Here is a 14209-nt window from a genome sequence, read left to right on the forward strand (position 1 = left end):
TTTCGAGTTTGAACTCGAAAGATAATCCTTCGCGCGGTTTATTGACCGCGCGTGCTCAGTTTCACGACAGAAATACTTTACCACCGAGCGCCGCCGACTATCTTTGGAAACGTACACGAGGCCTTTTTTTGAGCCGCTCTCTTCGCGTTAGATTGCTAACTGAACACTACTCTAATATGGTATTTTAATAATCTTTAATTATGTCTTGTATCAGTTTATAATTATTGCAAAAAGTGATATTTTCATTAAATTAATTTATGCGCGTAGTTGTGAATACAAATATTTTATGTTATTGCAACGTAAAATAGTGCAAATATAGCTTTCAAATCCATGCTACAATTAGTGAGGTTATCCAAGCTAGTTCGCACATGTGCGGTGCAGTGAATTAAATGTTGTAAATAATTTAAAAATTCGAGCAGAAAACTTATTTTAGGACACATGTCGACTGTTTGCACGTGTTGAGATTTAATAAATGAAGATAATATTTTGCTGCAATGATTACTATAAGCTTGATACATACATTTTTATATGCACAAATCAAACCTCAACTAATTTTATTTTTAAACAATTTAGGCTAAGAGAACAAAGAAGGTCGGAATCACCGGCAAGTACGGTACCCGTTATGGTGCCAGTTTGCGTAAAATGGTGAAGAAAATGGAAATCACCCAGCACAGCAAGTACACTTGCACTTTCTGTGGAAAGGTAAATTGATAAAACTATTGATTACACCTCTGAATGAAGTAACATAGACTAAAAATTCTTTCTCTTTAATTTGCAGGAGTCAATGAAAAGAAGCGTTGTTGGTATCTGGTCCTGCAAGAGGTGCAAGCGCGTTGTTGCTGGAGGAGCTTGGGTATTCGCAACCACCACAGCTGCATCTGTAAGATCAGCAGTGCGCAGATTGCGTGAAGTGAAAGATCAGTAAATAAAACAACATCACGACAACACCAACACAGTAAATAATACAACAATTATGGTACCTAAAGTATCTGTTTGTATTATTTCTCCTAACACTGAATCCAAAATGTTATATTCTAAATTTATTAGAATAAGTTTTATAAAATAAACTTAATGAAATAACTAATTTTTTTTAATAGTTCTCATTTATTAAGTTTTTCTGTGTCCACATACTTCTTATTTCCATAATACTTTTTGTTTCAATTATATACATGAATTGATAGTATTTCACGTTAAATTTTAATTTAAAGTTTTCTCTTGTAACTATTAAGTGACTATTTAGTTTTAGAGTTTGTACAAATCTTATAAAAAAGAAATTACAATACCTGACTACACTTGAGAGTTGAGTGATTTCAAATACTTATTATATTAAATATATATGAATAATTCAATATACAATACATTAATGCACTTTTTGCATTTACGCACAAATTATTATTTTTTTTAATGGCAAATGATCATGTTGATTGCAAAATTGAACCGAAATAATAACAAAAAATTGCTTTTCCACTATTATCATATTATATACAAATGTAAAAGTAGAAAAAACCTTGATCTGAATGAAGTATCACGAAAGATTGTATTTTGTATATAGTTGATAGACTGTTTTACTAATTGCTGGTCCAATTTTTCGTTTGTTTGGTCCTGCCACCACATCAGCTAATAATTTGTCATCAGATTCTTTTAATGCATTGGATAGAATTTTGGGTGTGGGATACAACTCTGCTATTGCTACAGCTTTGTCAACTGATAAGCCTTTTAGTTGAAGCAACTGTTTTATAAACATCTCGCGTATCTTGAATTTCTAAATATGATCAATTAATATTAATATTTATTTTAAAAATAAAAAATCAATTTAATTTCATTACTTGATAATTTTGGAATTATGCTTACCTTAGTTTTAACAGATGACTTGTTGAATTCAGAAAATTCTATAAGATGCTCAGTACCTTCAGAGGTCTCTCTCTCAATATTATTTAATGCATCTTTTGAACAACTAATTAATTCTTTACCCTGTGAAAAAAAGTTCAAAAAAGTTATTTACAAGTATTGCAGATGAACATAAATATACGTACTTCAAAAATATTGGTCAAAATAGTTGTCATAGTGGAAAGATATCTCATTGAATCTTTATGATCTCTTGTGTACTTCACTGTATAATCATCTTGAACTAAAGCATTGACTCCTGCTTGTAACAATGATGTCATTGGAATGCAACCATGATAACTTTTTCCATAATTTTCAATTAGATATATAACATTTTTGATACCACTTTGTTTTAGACGAAACTGAATAATAAATGTGTGAGAAAAAAAAGTAAAAAATTTTAAATGATATAAAAAACAAAAACCTTTTGCTCATGATATCTACTGTCTTTAATACTGGCACAAAGATCATCAATGCGTTTTCTTTCGACTATGTATGGAAGTACGAGTTCCTTTTTTGTAAATCTGCATCTTGCAATCCAAGTGAAATCACCAACGTTCAAACTTCTTATTTCAAAAACAACTCCTTGTTTTGATAATTCAGATACAGTAGCGTCATTTTTCGCTTTTGCTTTGAGCCTGAAATAATAAAATGATACTAAATTGCTTACAATATAAATAATGATGAAAAATTTTACCCTGATGTTTCTTGTGTGTCAACAAGTAAAATAATATCAAAGTTGTTGGGTAGTAAGTAAAACAATTCAGTATTGATCTCTGCAGGAATCTCAGTTTTCTTTGCTGTTTTTTTATTTTTATCATTGCTTATTGTAATTTCTTTGGTATGCATTTGTATTGGTTCATCTGCTTTTGGCTTTGCTTTGTTATTACTTTCTGAGACATTTGATGAACTCACTCCAGAAATTTTTTCAATATTTTTATCAATTTCAGCAAATTCTATTGGATCCTGAATGAAAATGTATAGATTTTAATAAATTTGGATGCTCAAGTAAAGATTTAGAAATTATCTCAAAACTCTACACTTACATTGTTTTGTTCATTATCATGAAGTTCTGTTGAGAGTGACTCATCTATAATTTTTGAATAGATTGAGTGTTCATGTTTATTTTTTACTGTTATCATAGGTTCAACATTTTCTCTACAAAAATCTTCAAAATCTTCTTCAGAACTTGTGGATGATTTTTGGGTAGTTCTGAAATGTTCCACTCGTGATTTTTCTGTATCATATTTCAATTTATTATCACTTTGACCCTTGAAAGTAACTGCATTATTATTTTCATTCAGTTTGTGTTTCATACATATCAAAAAGTTTAAATCTTACCTTAGTATAATAATTATTATCACAGTCATCTTCATCATCATTTATAACAATAATATCATTATTTACTGTTGAAACATTTTTCATGGGTACTTCTTTTCTTACAGAAGACTTAATTGGTGAATTTATTGACAAATTTTTTAAATAGTTAAACTCATTAGAATCATTTTTTATAAGTTTGTTACTTTTTACATCATTATTTTTACAACCATACTGAAAATGAATTCAATTTTGATGGAATGAAACAATAATTCTTACAATTATTTATTATTACTATATTGAAGTTATGAATTTACCTTTGATTCAACCTCAAATACATTGTCATCATCATCTGAATTTACTAAATTATATTGATTTTCATGATTGAAAACACTGGTATCAGGAAAAGAAAAGTCTCTATCTGCTGATTCAAAATGAAGAGGAGAATTAGAGACTTGTACCTGATAATCAAAATTATCAGAAATTTTAGATGTACTACTGGTATAAGTTTCTTGGGGTTTTTTAGGTAAGTTTTTGGTTTTATTTTTGTCCTTAAGTAATACCACAGCTTCTGAAGATTTTTTTTCTTTATCAATATTTTGAACTTTTTCAATTGCATCCACTCCATTATCTTCATCTGAATTAACATTCAAATGTCCTTCATATAAACTTATAGCTAAAGCTAAACCAGAATCGGTTAAGCTATATTTAGCTGGAGAACTCTTTTTTGATACTAAATTTTTACTGATTAATGTTGTCATTGATGACCATCCAGAGTAGTGCTCTAAAGCTGTTCCCTTCATTTGACAATCACTCTCGGCTTGGGCTTGAAATATTATATCTTTTTTAAACATGTGACCTGAAATATTTAACAAAGTGTAAAAAATTTTTTTTTATAAGTAATAGTCTCAAAATTAAAATTTTAAAATATTTTACCTGGATAATTTGGTTGCTGAGAATTTTTATACATTGTTATAAGGATGGCAAATGCAGCAGATCCAATTTTAGGAACATAAGGCTTGTTGATACTCTACAATTAACATAGTTATTATACAATTTAAAGATATTTTTTTTTATACTTTAGGCCTGTCAAACAAACCTTTCGTTTTTTGGCTGGTAGAGAATCATCATTGATTACTTCTTTAGAATCATTAGAATTAAATTTATTTTGCGATGAACAAGTATCTTCTGGAAGAGAAGGAGAATCATTTTTTGGAGCATCGTCAGATTCAGTTTTCTTTCTTTCTCTCTTACGAGGTTTTTTTGAACCATCATTACTACATGATGGTAAGTTATCTAATAATTTATGTTGAGACAATTTCTTATCTAACATGTCACATAGTTTGTGACCAAAATGTTTCAAAATAATGCAGTCACTTCCAGTTTCTAAAACTAAGGGATACCTCCTCAAAGAATCTAGGGCTTTGCCAAAGCAAAATTGCATCTGTAAATCTCTTGCTTTAGCTTCATCCTGCCACTCTTTCAACCATTGTTCAAACAATGGGTTTGCACACTTTTTGGCTTTTGCCATACTGAAATTTCGCTGAGAATAAAAAAACGTCATTTGAAAAAAAATTGTTTAATTTATAACTAACCTAATGGATTTTATTAAAGAAATTACCTTTTGAAAATAAATAATTCTTTAACTACTGTTGCGGTTTTTTATCCATCGCAGCGACGCTTGTTTACTTTTATAATCATTGATTATAAGGTCAGTATCATGAAATTTAATCTTAATTCTCAACAAGTTTTTCAATCTCAATCGCGCACCGTAGAACTGTCAGTAATGTTTGTTTACACTTTACGGCCTGAAATCTGCGGCTTAAAAAGTGCTGTACGCATACTGCTGCAGCATTACAGTTTGCATGTACTGACAGGTTCGTACTTTCGAAATAAGGGAACTATACGAAAGCATCGTTTTACCGCCAAATATTCATTCGCGCATTCTACAACGAGCCTCCAAAACACGGTCCCAAATTCAGTCACGATTACCATTTAACAAGCTTTCTGCTCCGTACATCACAAGCATCACATGCATATCCCCGAATGTAGAAAAGACCGCCAATGTGGTGCTTGGGTGCACGCAACAGCAGCAGTACGGGCAGACAGACAGTGCACTCCGCATGTGGAATTCATTCATTTTCACCTCGCAGGATTCTATGTATTTATATTTATAAAAATGGCGGACCTAGTGCTAAGAGAATTGGAGGCTGCTGCACAAGTTATCCTTGTAAGTTTTTCGTTGTAAATTTTCCTCGACAAAGTTGGGAATTCCTTGTCGTTAAAAAAAAATTCATAGCACCATCGTGACGATTTATACATCTCGACAGGATGGCCGAGCCATTTTAAGGTTTATAAGCAGACCTTATAGGTTATCAATCGAATATAAACTGATTTAAAGTTCGGTTTGAACCTGAATTTTTAAAACTAATTTCGCTCTTGTACTAATACCTTACAAACTCATTAAATTTTAGTTAATAAACTTAATACAATAAGTACGTATCTCGTTACACTTACATCGAACTTGGACATAGAATTCGAGTTATTTTCATTTTATTTTGTCTGCTTATTTTGAAAATTTGAAATTGATGAACTTATTAAAAAATTTTACTAAATATTAATACAAACCTTTTGTTCTTGTTTAATTAAAACCTTAATATCAGAGAAGCACTTCAATGTATAGTTAATTAAAAATGGTTTAATCTTGATGAAGAGGTACTCTGGAAAAGTTCATGTCACTTATGAATATATTTATACACACAACACCTACAAGTAGAAAATTTGAAAAAAAAGGGTTCATACAAGAAAATGAAAACTCAACTTTTTTTTTAAAATCATAATAATTTCAATAAATTTGATCAAATATAAATATTTTCAAATTTAAAAAACATTGGAAAATCTTTTATTGCAGGCAGTTAAATCAATGAAAGTTCAATTAGATGAGCTAGATGAGATTTTTAAAATCTGTAAACCATTATAATTATTTTTTTATGACAAAATATGTTTTAAATCTCATTTTAATATTTAAAATTTTTGTCCAGGCAACTCCAAATTTAGTAACACAGGAACAGCGACAGACAGCAGAAGCTGTTTTTCTTAATTTTCGAAAGACAAAATCTCCATATGAGCTATGTCGAAATATTTTGGAAACTACTACAATGGACTACGTCCTGTTCGAGGCTGCTGGTGTAATCAAAATTGCAATGATACGAGAATGGGATATGTTGCAGCCAGCAGACATAGCATCAATGAGACAATATTTATTCCATTATATTATCAGTAAGCCAACTTTAGCTCCATTTGTGAGAGAAAGAATACTTCAAGTTATTGCTATCATAGTTAAGAGAGGTAGTGTTGAAGATTTGGGTGAAGAGAGAAAAGAAATTTTGAATCAAGTTGAAAATCTTATAAAAAGTGGTGATCTTCCTAGAGTAAGTTTTTATAATTTATTTGAATTTTATTTTAAATTTATTTTACTTCATTTGTAAAGTCTCTGAAATAAAGTGTAACAAATAATTTTTTCCTCAAGATTCCTTATGAATTCTGAAAGAAAAGGAACTAATAACTTTTTTGTTAAAAAATATTCAAAACAAATTGCAGAAACAGTTTTTGAAAATTTTTATTAGTTGAGCATTATCCTATTACTAAATCAATTACATTTTTAACCAATCTATTTTTTGCAGCAAATGTTGGGGTGTAGTATTATATCATCTCTTATGCAAGAGTATGCCACAACACTAAAATCTTCTGATGTTGGTTTAACATGGGAGGTTCACTTTAAAGCAAAGAAGCAGTTTGAAGTTACATGTCTCAAGAGAATATTCAAATTTTGCTGTCAAGCTTTAAATGAATTTACTACAGATGGTATACCTGAAAACACCATGTCTCTCATAAAACATTTGTTATCAATTTGCGAAAATGTTCTTACATGGGGATTCATCTATGTTAATCTTTCAAAGCGTTTGATAGGTGTTTTTGAATCAATTTATGAAACAGACACTTGTCCAACGCTGCGATTAACGTCCCTATGGCGTGATGTTATGCTGGAGCCAATGATTGTTCAATTATTCTTCCGTCTATACTGGAAAGTAAGGACCAATCCTTCACTAGCACATCATGCAAGAACTTGTTTGATCCAATTAGCTAGCTTGAATGGAACTGTCTTCCAAAGTGATGATTGCAAATTGCAATATGTATCACGATATATTGAAAATTTCTTAGAACTGCTTCTAAGTATTGAAATAATTGACCATGAAGCAATTGGAATTTCATTGATCTTTAAAAAATTGAACAATTACTTCAAGCCAAATATTTTGAATCTACCAGAAGCGTTCCGAAGGCAATATATAGAAAATATGGTACGAGTCACTTGCGTTTTTGTTGAAGGTGCCTCTAAAGAAGATGTAAGTAATTCAAATCAATCATGAGCTTACTTAGCGCTTATAAATCTAATGATTTTAATTTTATTTCAGGCAGGTGCTGATGATTGCATGTTTACCGAAGGTTTAGAAAGTATTCTGGATGCATGGACAATTGTTCTCATGGAAGCACCAATATTTCCGGGCGACCTTTGCCAACAAAGTGCACTGCAAATATTTAACTGTTATTTAAAATGCCATTTATCACCCCCGGACGGCTCGCGTGGAGCTGCCGGTATACAAAATGTTTCAGACACCCAAGATATAATGAACGATTTGGAAGAAAACGACAGAACCAAGTTCAATTTAGATCTATTGTCAATTGGTTTGTTCGGGAGACTGGTGCCAAATCACGCGCTGCAGTTGCTCTCACGACTGCTCGAAGATCGTACGAACAAGCTGAAAGAGCATCTAAACCGTCTGGTCAATCAAGCCAACTCTTTCGACATGAACGAGCAAACGATCGCGGACAATCTTTACGAGGACCTTCACTGGCTCGTTCTCATAGCCGGTCACGTGCTGTGCATGGAAGCCGACGGGGAGACTCCTCTCATACCGTCCGAAATCATGCGATACAGCATGAATCAAATACGAGAAGGCTCGATGGACATCAACGTGACGTTGCAACTGTTCGCCTCGCCGCAATCGAACATAAGCGACATCGCGGGTGCCGAGCAATCGGCCGACCACGTGATACGACTGACGGCCGCCGTGTTTCGGCTGAGCGAAGTCACGAAAATTGCCATCAGTTACAACGCCGCCCAGCACTTGTCGCCCGAGCTGTGCAGCAGCATCCTCTGGTTCATGCATCGATGGGCTCTCAGCTATCTCATGATAAAGGAGACCAACTACAATGAAATAAGCACGACGCTGCTCGAGGCCTGCGGCGAAGAATCGCAAGGCTCTCCGTGGACCCTCAACTTTTTGGTGGACAAAATTATTTGTCACATTCAGGCTTTCAAAGGCGAAGCAGCAGTTACCGATGAAATCCATAAATTACTGTTATCATTGGTTAAAGTTCCGAACAAGTGAGTTGAATCTTTACTGTATATTTTTTTTTATTCGAACATCCGACTATAAAGCGCCCAAATCTTCTTTTCAGAGCGAGTATGATAATGAAATGCGAACGTTTCGTCGATTTAGTGACATTGGCTATTAAGAGCGAAGATTTACCACAATCAGTCAAACGTACATTGATACAAGCTATTGTAGAAGTTGGCATGGCACTGCCGTCCGATGACCCAGAACGCATGCAAGAATATTATGGGCAAATATTAATGCCGGTTCAAAAAAAGTTCACTGATATTATTAATCACGTCGATTTTCCACGAACTTACCATCATGAAATGATCAAAGTTCAAATAATGGACGTTCTTGAAACTATGGTTGGTGTCGCGGAAGGAGTTACAAGTAATACAGTACACACTGTTTACCAATACTGTGAACCAGTTCTAAATGAAATGCCGCGCATGATAAGCCTTTATCACAATTATCAGCAAATTGTTGACCTTATACTTGATTTATTCCACAAATGCTCGAAAAACATGTTGTACTTCCTCCATCATACCGACGGCCTGTATGGAATAATAGTACAACTTTTACAGAATTATGCTGCCAGCAATGTGAACCGCGTCACATCAGACACTACAGCCGAAGAAGATGCGTTTCAAGACATATTACTCATAATGAAAATGCTGACGAATGTACTGAGCAAAGATTTTATTTCCTCTAGTACATTAGGAAATGATGCACCGACTCAAAACTGTGAGCCTGTGACTGTCTTTCTGTATGGTTTTAACTTCATAATGCCTATGATGACTATTAATTTATTCAAATTCCCTTCTTTATGCCTCCAGTAAGTAGAATGCATTTATTAGATGTGATAACGAAAAATTTATTCGACTTAACGAAAAAATTATTAATTTTCAGATATTTTAAAATGATAACTTACTTCTGCGAAATGCACCCAAGACAAGTTTTCAGCTTACCTACGACATTGCTTAATCAGTTGTTAGCATCGGTTGAACTCGGTCTTTATTCTTACGGGCACGAAGTCACACTCCACTGCTGTGATATTATTCAAGTTTTAGCTAAGCATATTTACAGTGAGGTAGAAAGTGGTCTGCCAAGAAATAACGTACTGGCAGGATTCATGGGCGTAAGTGTAGCTTTAAAAAAAAGTAATAATAATGCAATAATCATGAGTAATATATTAAATTTCTTAATTTTTTTTCAGTGCCTAATGAATTTAATCATTCATCATCAAATCAACTCAGATTTGATAACGCACATAAGCATCCCGTTTTACTATCTCATATGCTGCTACCAGGATAAATACCAACAAATTGTGCAGACTCTAATTAGCAAGCAGGCAGATGCAACCACTGCTCAAAGATTAGCTACGGCGTTCAACGAACTTACCGAAAACATTGGACTTGATGTTGGGCGTACACACAGACTTAAATTCCGCGACAATTTTGACAAATTTATAGTTAACGTGCAAGGCTTCCTCATTGTAAAATAACTTGCAGTCTCTTAAATTTTCTTCCTCATTGTATATTAACTTGGCAGTCTCTTGAACTTTAATATCAACTGTTTGTGAAATTGAGTTTACATTTGTTTCCTGGTTTGATATTTGAATGACGTGATTCGTAGGTAATAATGTCTCATTAATGTTGAAATGTGTGTGATCATAATGTTTAATATTAAGGATCAACGCCAAAGTAGTGTAATGAATTTAAGAATATTTGCAATTAATATTGCCGACGATTTAAGTATCTTGTACATAGTTATGAATATTTAATGTGGAAAAATGAAATGCCTCGTTTGACATTTCATAAAAATTCAAATGACTTCGCGTGAAAGTATGTACCTATTTAAGATTCAAACTTAATCCAATAATAAACCATACAATTTTATGTTTCACAGAAACTAACTTGCTTCCGTATAGGTGTGTATCAAGTATTAATACATTTTTTACAAAAAACAACAACGATATACAGACTTATCAACTGCCAGAAAATAAGAAAAAATAGATTATATGCCACTAGTCAAGTCTGTGATTTTCGGAGTATGCTTCTACGAATATTCGAAACGCAGTCGATTGCCAACAAAAAATTTTTTGTTTGTATTTGCTCAGAGAATCTTAAATTCAATATTCGATTCATTTATTCAATACTCTCTGCACTCCTAAAGTTATCTGCACAATCAAAAAATTTAACGATGACCAATGAAAACTAGGTGCTATGTCTTAAAAGTAATTAAAAATATAATTTTTCAAAATCTTAACATAAATAGATAAAGAAAGATTGTCAAATATATTTGAAAAATAATTGTATTGAAAAATAGAGAATTTAAGAAAATTTTTCTTTATTCAATTTTGAATAAAAACTTGTTCAAATGTTTGCTTGTTTGCGTGATGTAAAAAATTAAAGTGCTTGTATACGATTGAATTATCCTTAAATTTCCGCATTTGTGTTCTTCCAAAATGTATTGGGTGAAAATTTCATTTTCCATTGTTAGTTACATTGTTGGTTTTGAAGAAATTCACATTACTTTGACGATTTGTTCATTGTGTGATTATAGTATAAGATGCCTGAAACAGAAAGATCTTAAGATATTTTTCATAAGTAGGTAAATGACAAATTACTCGAAATGCAAATGCAAATTAAGAATATAAAGTTTAATAACTTTTTTGTTTCGAATTTTTTTTAACCGTTTAAAATTTTTTGAAATTAATTGATTTTTTAAAATTAATTGATTTTTAAAAAAGATTTTTTTTGTGTATTTTAGCGTTTTTTAGTGTGAAAATGTTTTACTTTATAAATTTTTTTCTGAAATTCTGTAAAAATCTTGAAGGAATGTAATTTCTGATATAGTTTTATGAAAAAAATTGGCTAGATTCAAAATTATTTTTGAATAAAATTGTAGAGTTAATACAAATGAAGAAATAATTCTTCAAATTCTTACTTCTACTCGTTCTCCTCTTCAAATAAAACGGACAAATACAAAAATTTGTTTCATGTATGATAGTAATAAAGTGAGGGAGAAAAATTTGATTTTAAAACTGATTCAGTAATAGTCAGCAATTTCCTTCGTGTATGATAAGACAAAATTATCAAGAAAAATCATTGTACAAAAATACAAAGTTTAAATAAACTATAAATATATATAATTAGTAAAACTATAAATTATTGAGTGTAATTTCATTACCCAAGACAATATGTATTCAGTAGTATAAATCATGTGGGTTCAACCAAGCCATTCATTTCAACTAGATAACACATGAAAATTATTTTGAAGATAATTATAAATTTATTTCATTTTGTTACCGTAGCATACATTATTATCGTAATCATCAATGAATTTTATTCATTATTTTTGTATCGAAAACAATAACGTCGAGTCATCATTTTTTATCCTTTAGTTCAGTTTATTTTACACTTCAATTAACATTATTTTTTATTCTCATGTCTTGTCGAACGTTTTTGATGAATTTAGTAGCTAATTTTATTCAAAACAGCGCTTCTTAGACGAAGTATTTTAAATCAATTTTTCTTACTTACGGACGATGATACAATGATAAGCGTTCAAAACTTCTTTCACACCAACACATTTGCACGCGAAAAATATCATTCAAACCACCTCTGTTTTTTCCTTTCGTTCTCTCTTCCTTAAACCCTGATTATGTGTTTTTTACTTAGGCTGTAATCAAAAACGATATGTTCACATATTTATCAATGCAGCGAAGAGTACATTTTTTTTTCATTTAATTCAACCGTCGTCTGTAATTTTTTGTTAATAAAGTTGAATTTATATTATACATAATCAAAGATTACTTTCTCGATATTGAAAATTCTATATAGTGTAAAGTACTTACAGAGCATCTGCCTTCGCTAATAATGTGAATGAATTCATGCGCGAATAATCAATCAGAAGCACCAAAAATATTCCGACAATTATTCATATCAATACATAGTATCGTGCTTTATAAAAAATTACACTTTAAAATATATTCATATCGTGGTCACATTTCTCTCGATGACGTTTGGGCATCATGAAGGACTTTTTTTTAATAATCTGCTTAGGTAAAATTTAAAATATAATACCATTAAAAAATCTCAGACCAATTAGGAAAACTGTAAATAAAGTATTGAATTACTTTTTTGTGCAAAATCATTATAATGTATTTATGGCATTCAATTATCGTATCATTTCTATCGACTTGGATATGTCCAACACATACGTGATCATAGTTCATTTACATCTCTATTCATTTATTTATATAACTAATAGTGCTTTCACAGTGGGCATGTACTCACGTTTTATAACACAACTACACTAAAGAATTTTGAATTCGAGAATATTATCATATTAGCAAATATTCAGATATATTTTTAAATACGTGAAAATTTCAAAATGTTATCATGATCGGGAATACTCGAGAATTTTGTTAATACCGTGAATAATAGAAAATATGTTTATAATAAACGTCAATATTTTTATAATCGCGTGTATACGCAAAAATCGAAAATATTTTGATATTTGAATATAACACGATGTATAAAACAACCACTTAAAAGCCCTTTGAATTCAAAAATATTTCCATATTAGAAAATATTTTGATGTATGTTCATTATCAGAAATTTTTTCATATCCGCGTTTATTCGAAACAATGTTTGAAAACAAAAATATGTTTATACTTGAGTATATGAGCGAAAAGCGAGGATATTTTTATATTCGAGTATATGTGTGATAACACAATCACTCGAAAGTACATTGAATTCAAGAATATCATCATATTAGCGAATATTCAGATACATTTTTTATATACGCTATTATTTGTATGTCCGTGAACATTTTAAAGTGTTAACATGCTCGAGAATACTCGAGAATTGTGATAATTCTGTGAATAATCGGAAATATGTTTGTAAACATGAATATTTTTATATTCCAGTATGGCCGCAAAAATCGAAAATATTTTAATATTTCAGTGTACGTGTATGACACAACCACAAGAAAGTACTTTGAATTCAAGAATATTTCCATAATAGGAAATATTTAGATATATGCTTATTATCAGAAATTTTTTCATAGCCACGGTTATTCGAAAAAATTTTTGGAAACAAAAATATGTTTATCCACAAGTATATGAGCGAAAAGCGAGAAAATTTTTATATTGGTGTATATGTAGAAATTCGATAATTTTTTTCATATCTGTGAATTTTTGAAAACATTTTAAAATTCTAAAATAACTTTACTTCTGCGAATATTTTAAATTATTTTCATACTTGGGGATACTCGAGAATTGTTTTACTTCCGCGAATATTCGATGATACTTTTCAATGCAAGAATAATTTCACATACGAGTTCATGACAAAAGAATTGAGAATATTTTCATATTCGATTATATACGAAAAAATCGAAAACATTTTCATATTTTGGTATATGCGAGAATATTTTCGTATTCGAGATTATTCGAGATAATCGAAAATATTTTCACATACCCGTATATACTCGTATATACGCGGTCACGCGCGTCTACTCGTATATACGCGTATATACGCGGTCACGCGCGTCTACTCGTATAT

At 31.1% G+C, this 14209-nt stretch overlaps 3 protein-coding genes across 3 annotated transcripts; 2 read left to right on the top strand and 1 right to left on the bottom strand.

Moving 5' to 3' along the window:
* The first annotated feature begins 93 nt into the window (after positions 1 to 93).
* Positions 94 to 1084, top strand: LOC106656932 (60S ribosomal protein L37a). Its single transcript, XM_014378130.2, has 3 exons — positions 94 to 179; positions 574 to 702; positions 779 to 1084. The coding sequence occupies exons 1-3, from the start codon at positions 177 to 179 to the stop codon at positions 923 to 925; spliced, it is 279 nt and encodes a 92-aa protein (XP_014233616.1). The 5' UTR covers positions 94 to 176; the 3' UTR covers positions 926 to 1084.
* Positions 1085 to 1232: 148 nt separating this feature from the next.
* Positions 1233 to 5075, bottom strand: LOC106656931 (crossover junction endonuclease MUS81). Its single transcript, XM_014378129.2, has 11 exons — positions 4823 to 5075; positions 4301 to 4744; positions 4138 to 4231; positions 3519 to 4060; positions 3226 to 3435; positions 2931 to 3155; positions 2582 to 2850; positions 2309 to 2522; positions 2034 to 2246; positions 1852 to 1971; positions 1233 to 1762 (listed from the first exon to the last, which is right to left on the bottom strand). Exons 2-11 carry the CDS (start codon positions 4730 to 4732, stop codon positions 1526 to 1528), a joined length of 2556 nt encoding a protein of 851 aa, XP_014233615.1. The 5' UTR covers positions 4733 to 4744; positions 4823 to 5075; the 3' UTR covers positions 1233 to 1525.
* A 63-nt stretch (positions 5076 to 5138) lies between these two features.
* Positions 5139 to 10566, top strand: LOC106656919 (exportin-4-like). Its single transcript, XM_014378104.2, has 7 exons — positions 5139 to 5431; positions 6243 to 6632; positions 6885 to 7604; positions 7674 to 8647; positions 8722 to 9474; positions 9549 to 9777; positions 9856 to 10566. The coding sequence occupies exons 1-7, from the start codon at positions 5234 to 5236 to the stop codon at positions 10141 to 10143; spliced, it is 3552 nt and encodes a 1183-aa protein (XP_014233590.2). The 5' UTR covers positions 5139 to 5233; the 3' UTR covers positions 10144 to 10566.
* Positions 10567 to 14209: the final 3643 nt, after the last annotated feature.

The sequence above is a fragment of the Trichogramma pretiosum genome, unplaced genomic scaffold, assembly GCF_000599845.2.
Source record: "Trichogramma pretiosum strain Unisexual culture from Peru unplaced genomic scaffold, Tpre_2.0 scaffold20, whole genome shotgun sequence".
In the NCBI taxonomy this organism is placed as follows: Eukaryota; Metazoa; Arthropoda; class Insecta; order Hymenoptera; family Trichogrammatidae; genus Trichogramma; species Trichogramma pretiosum.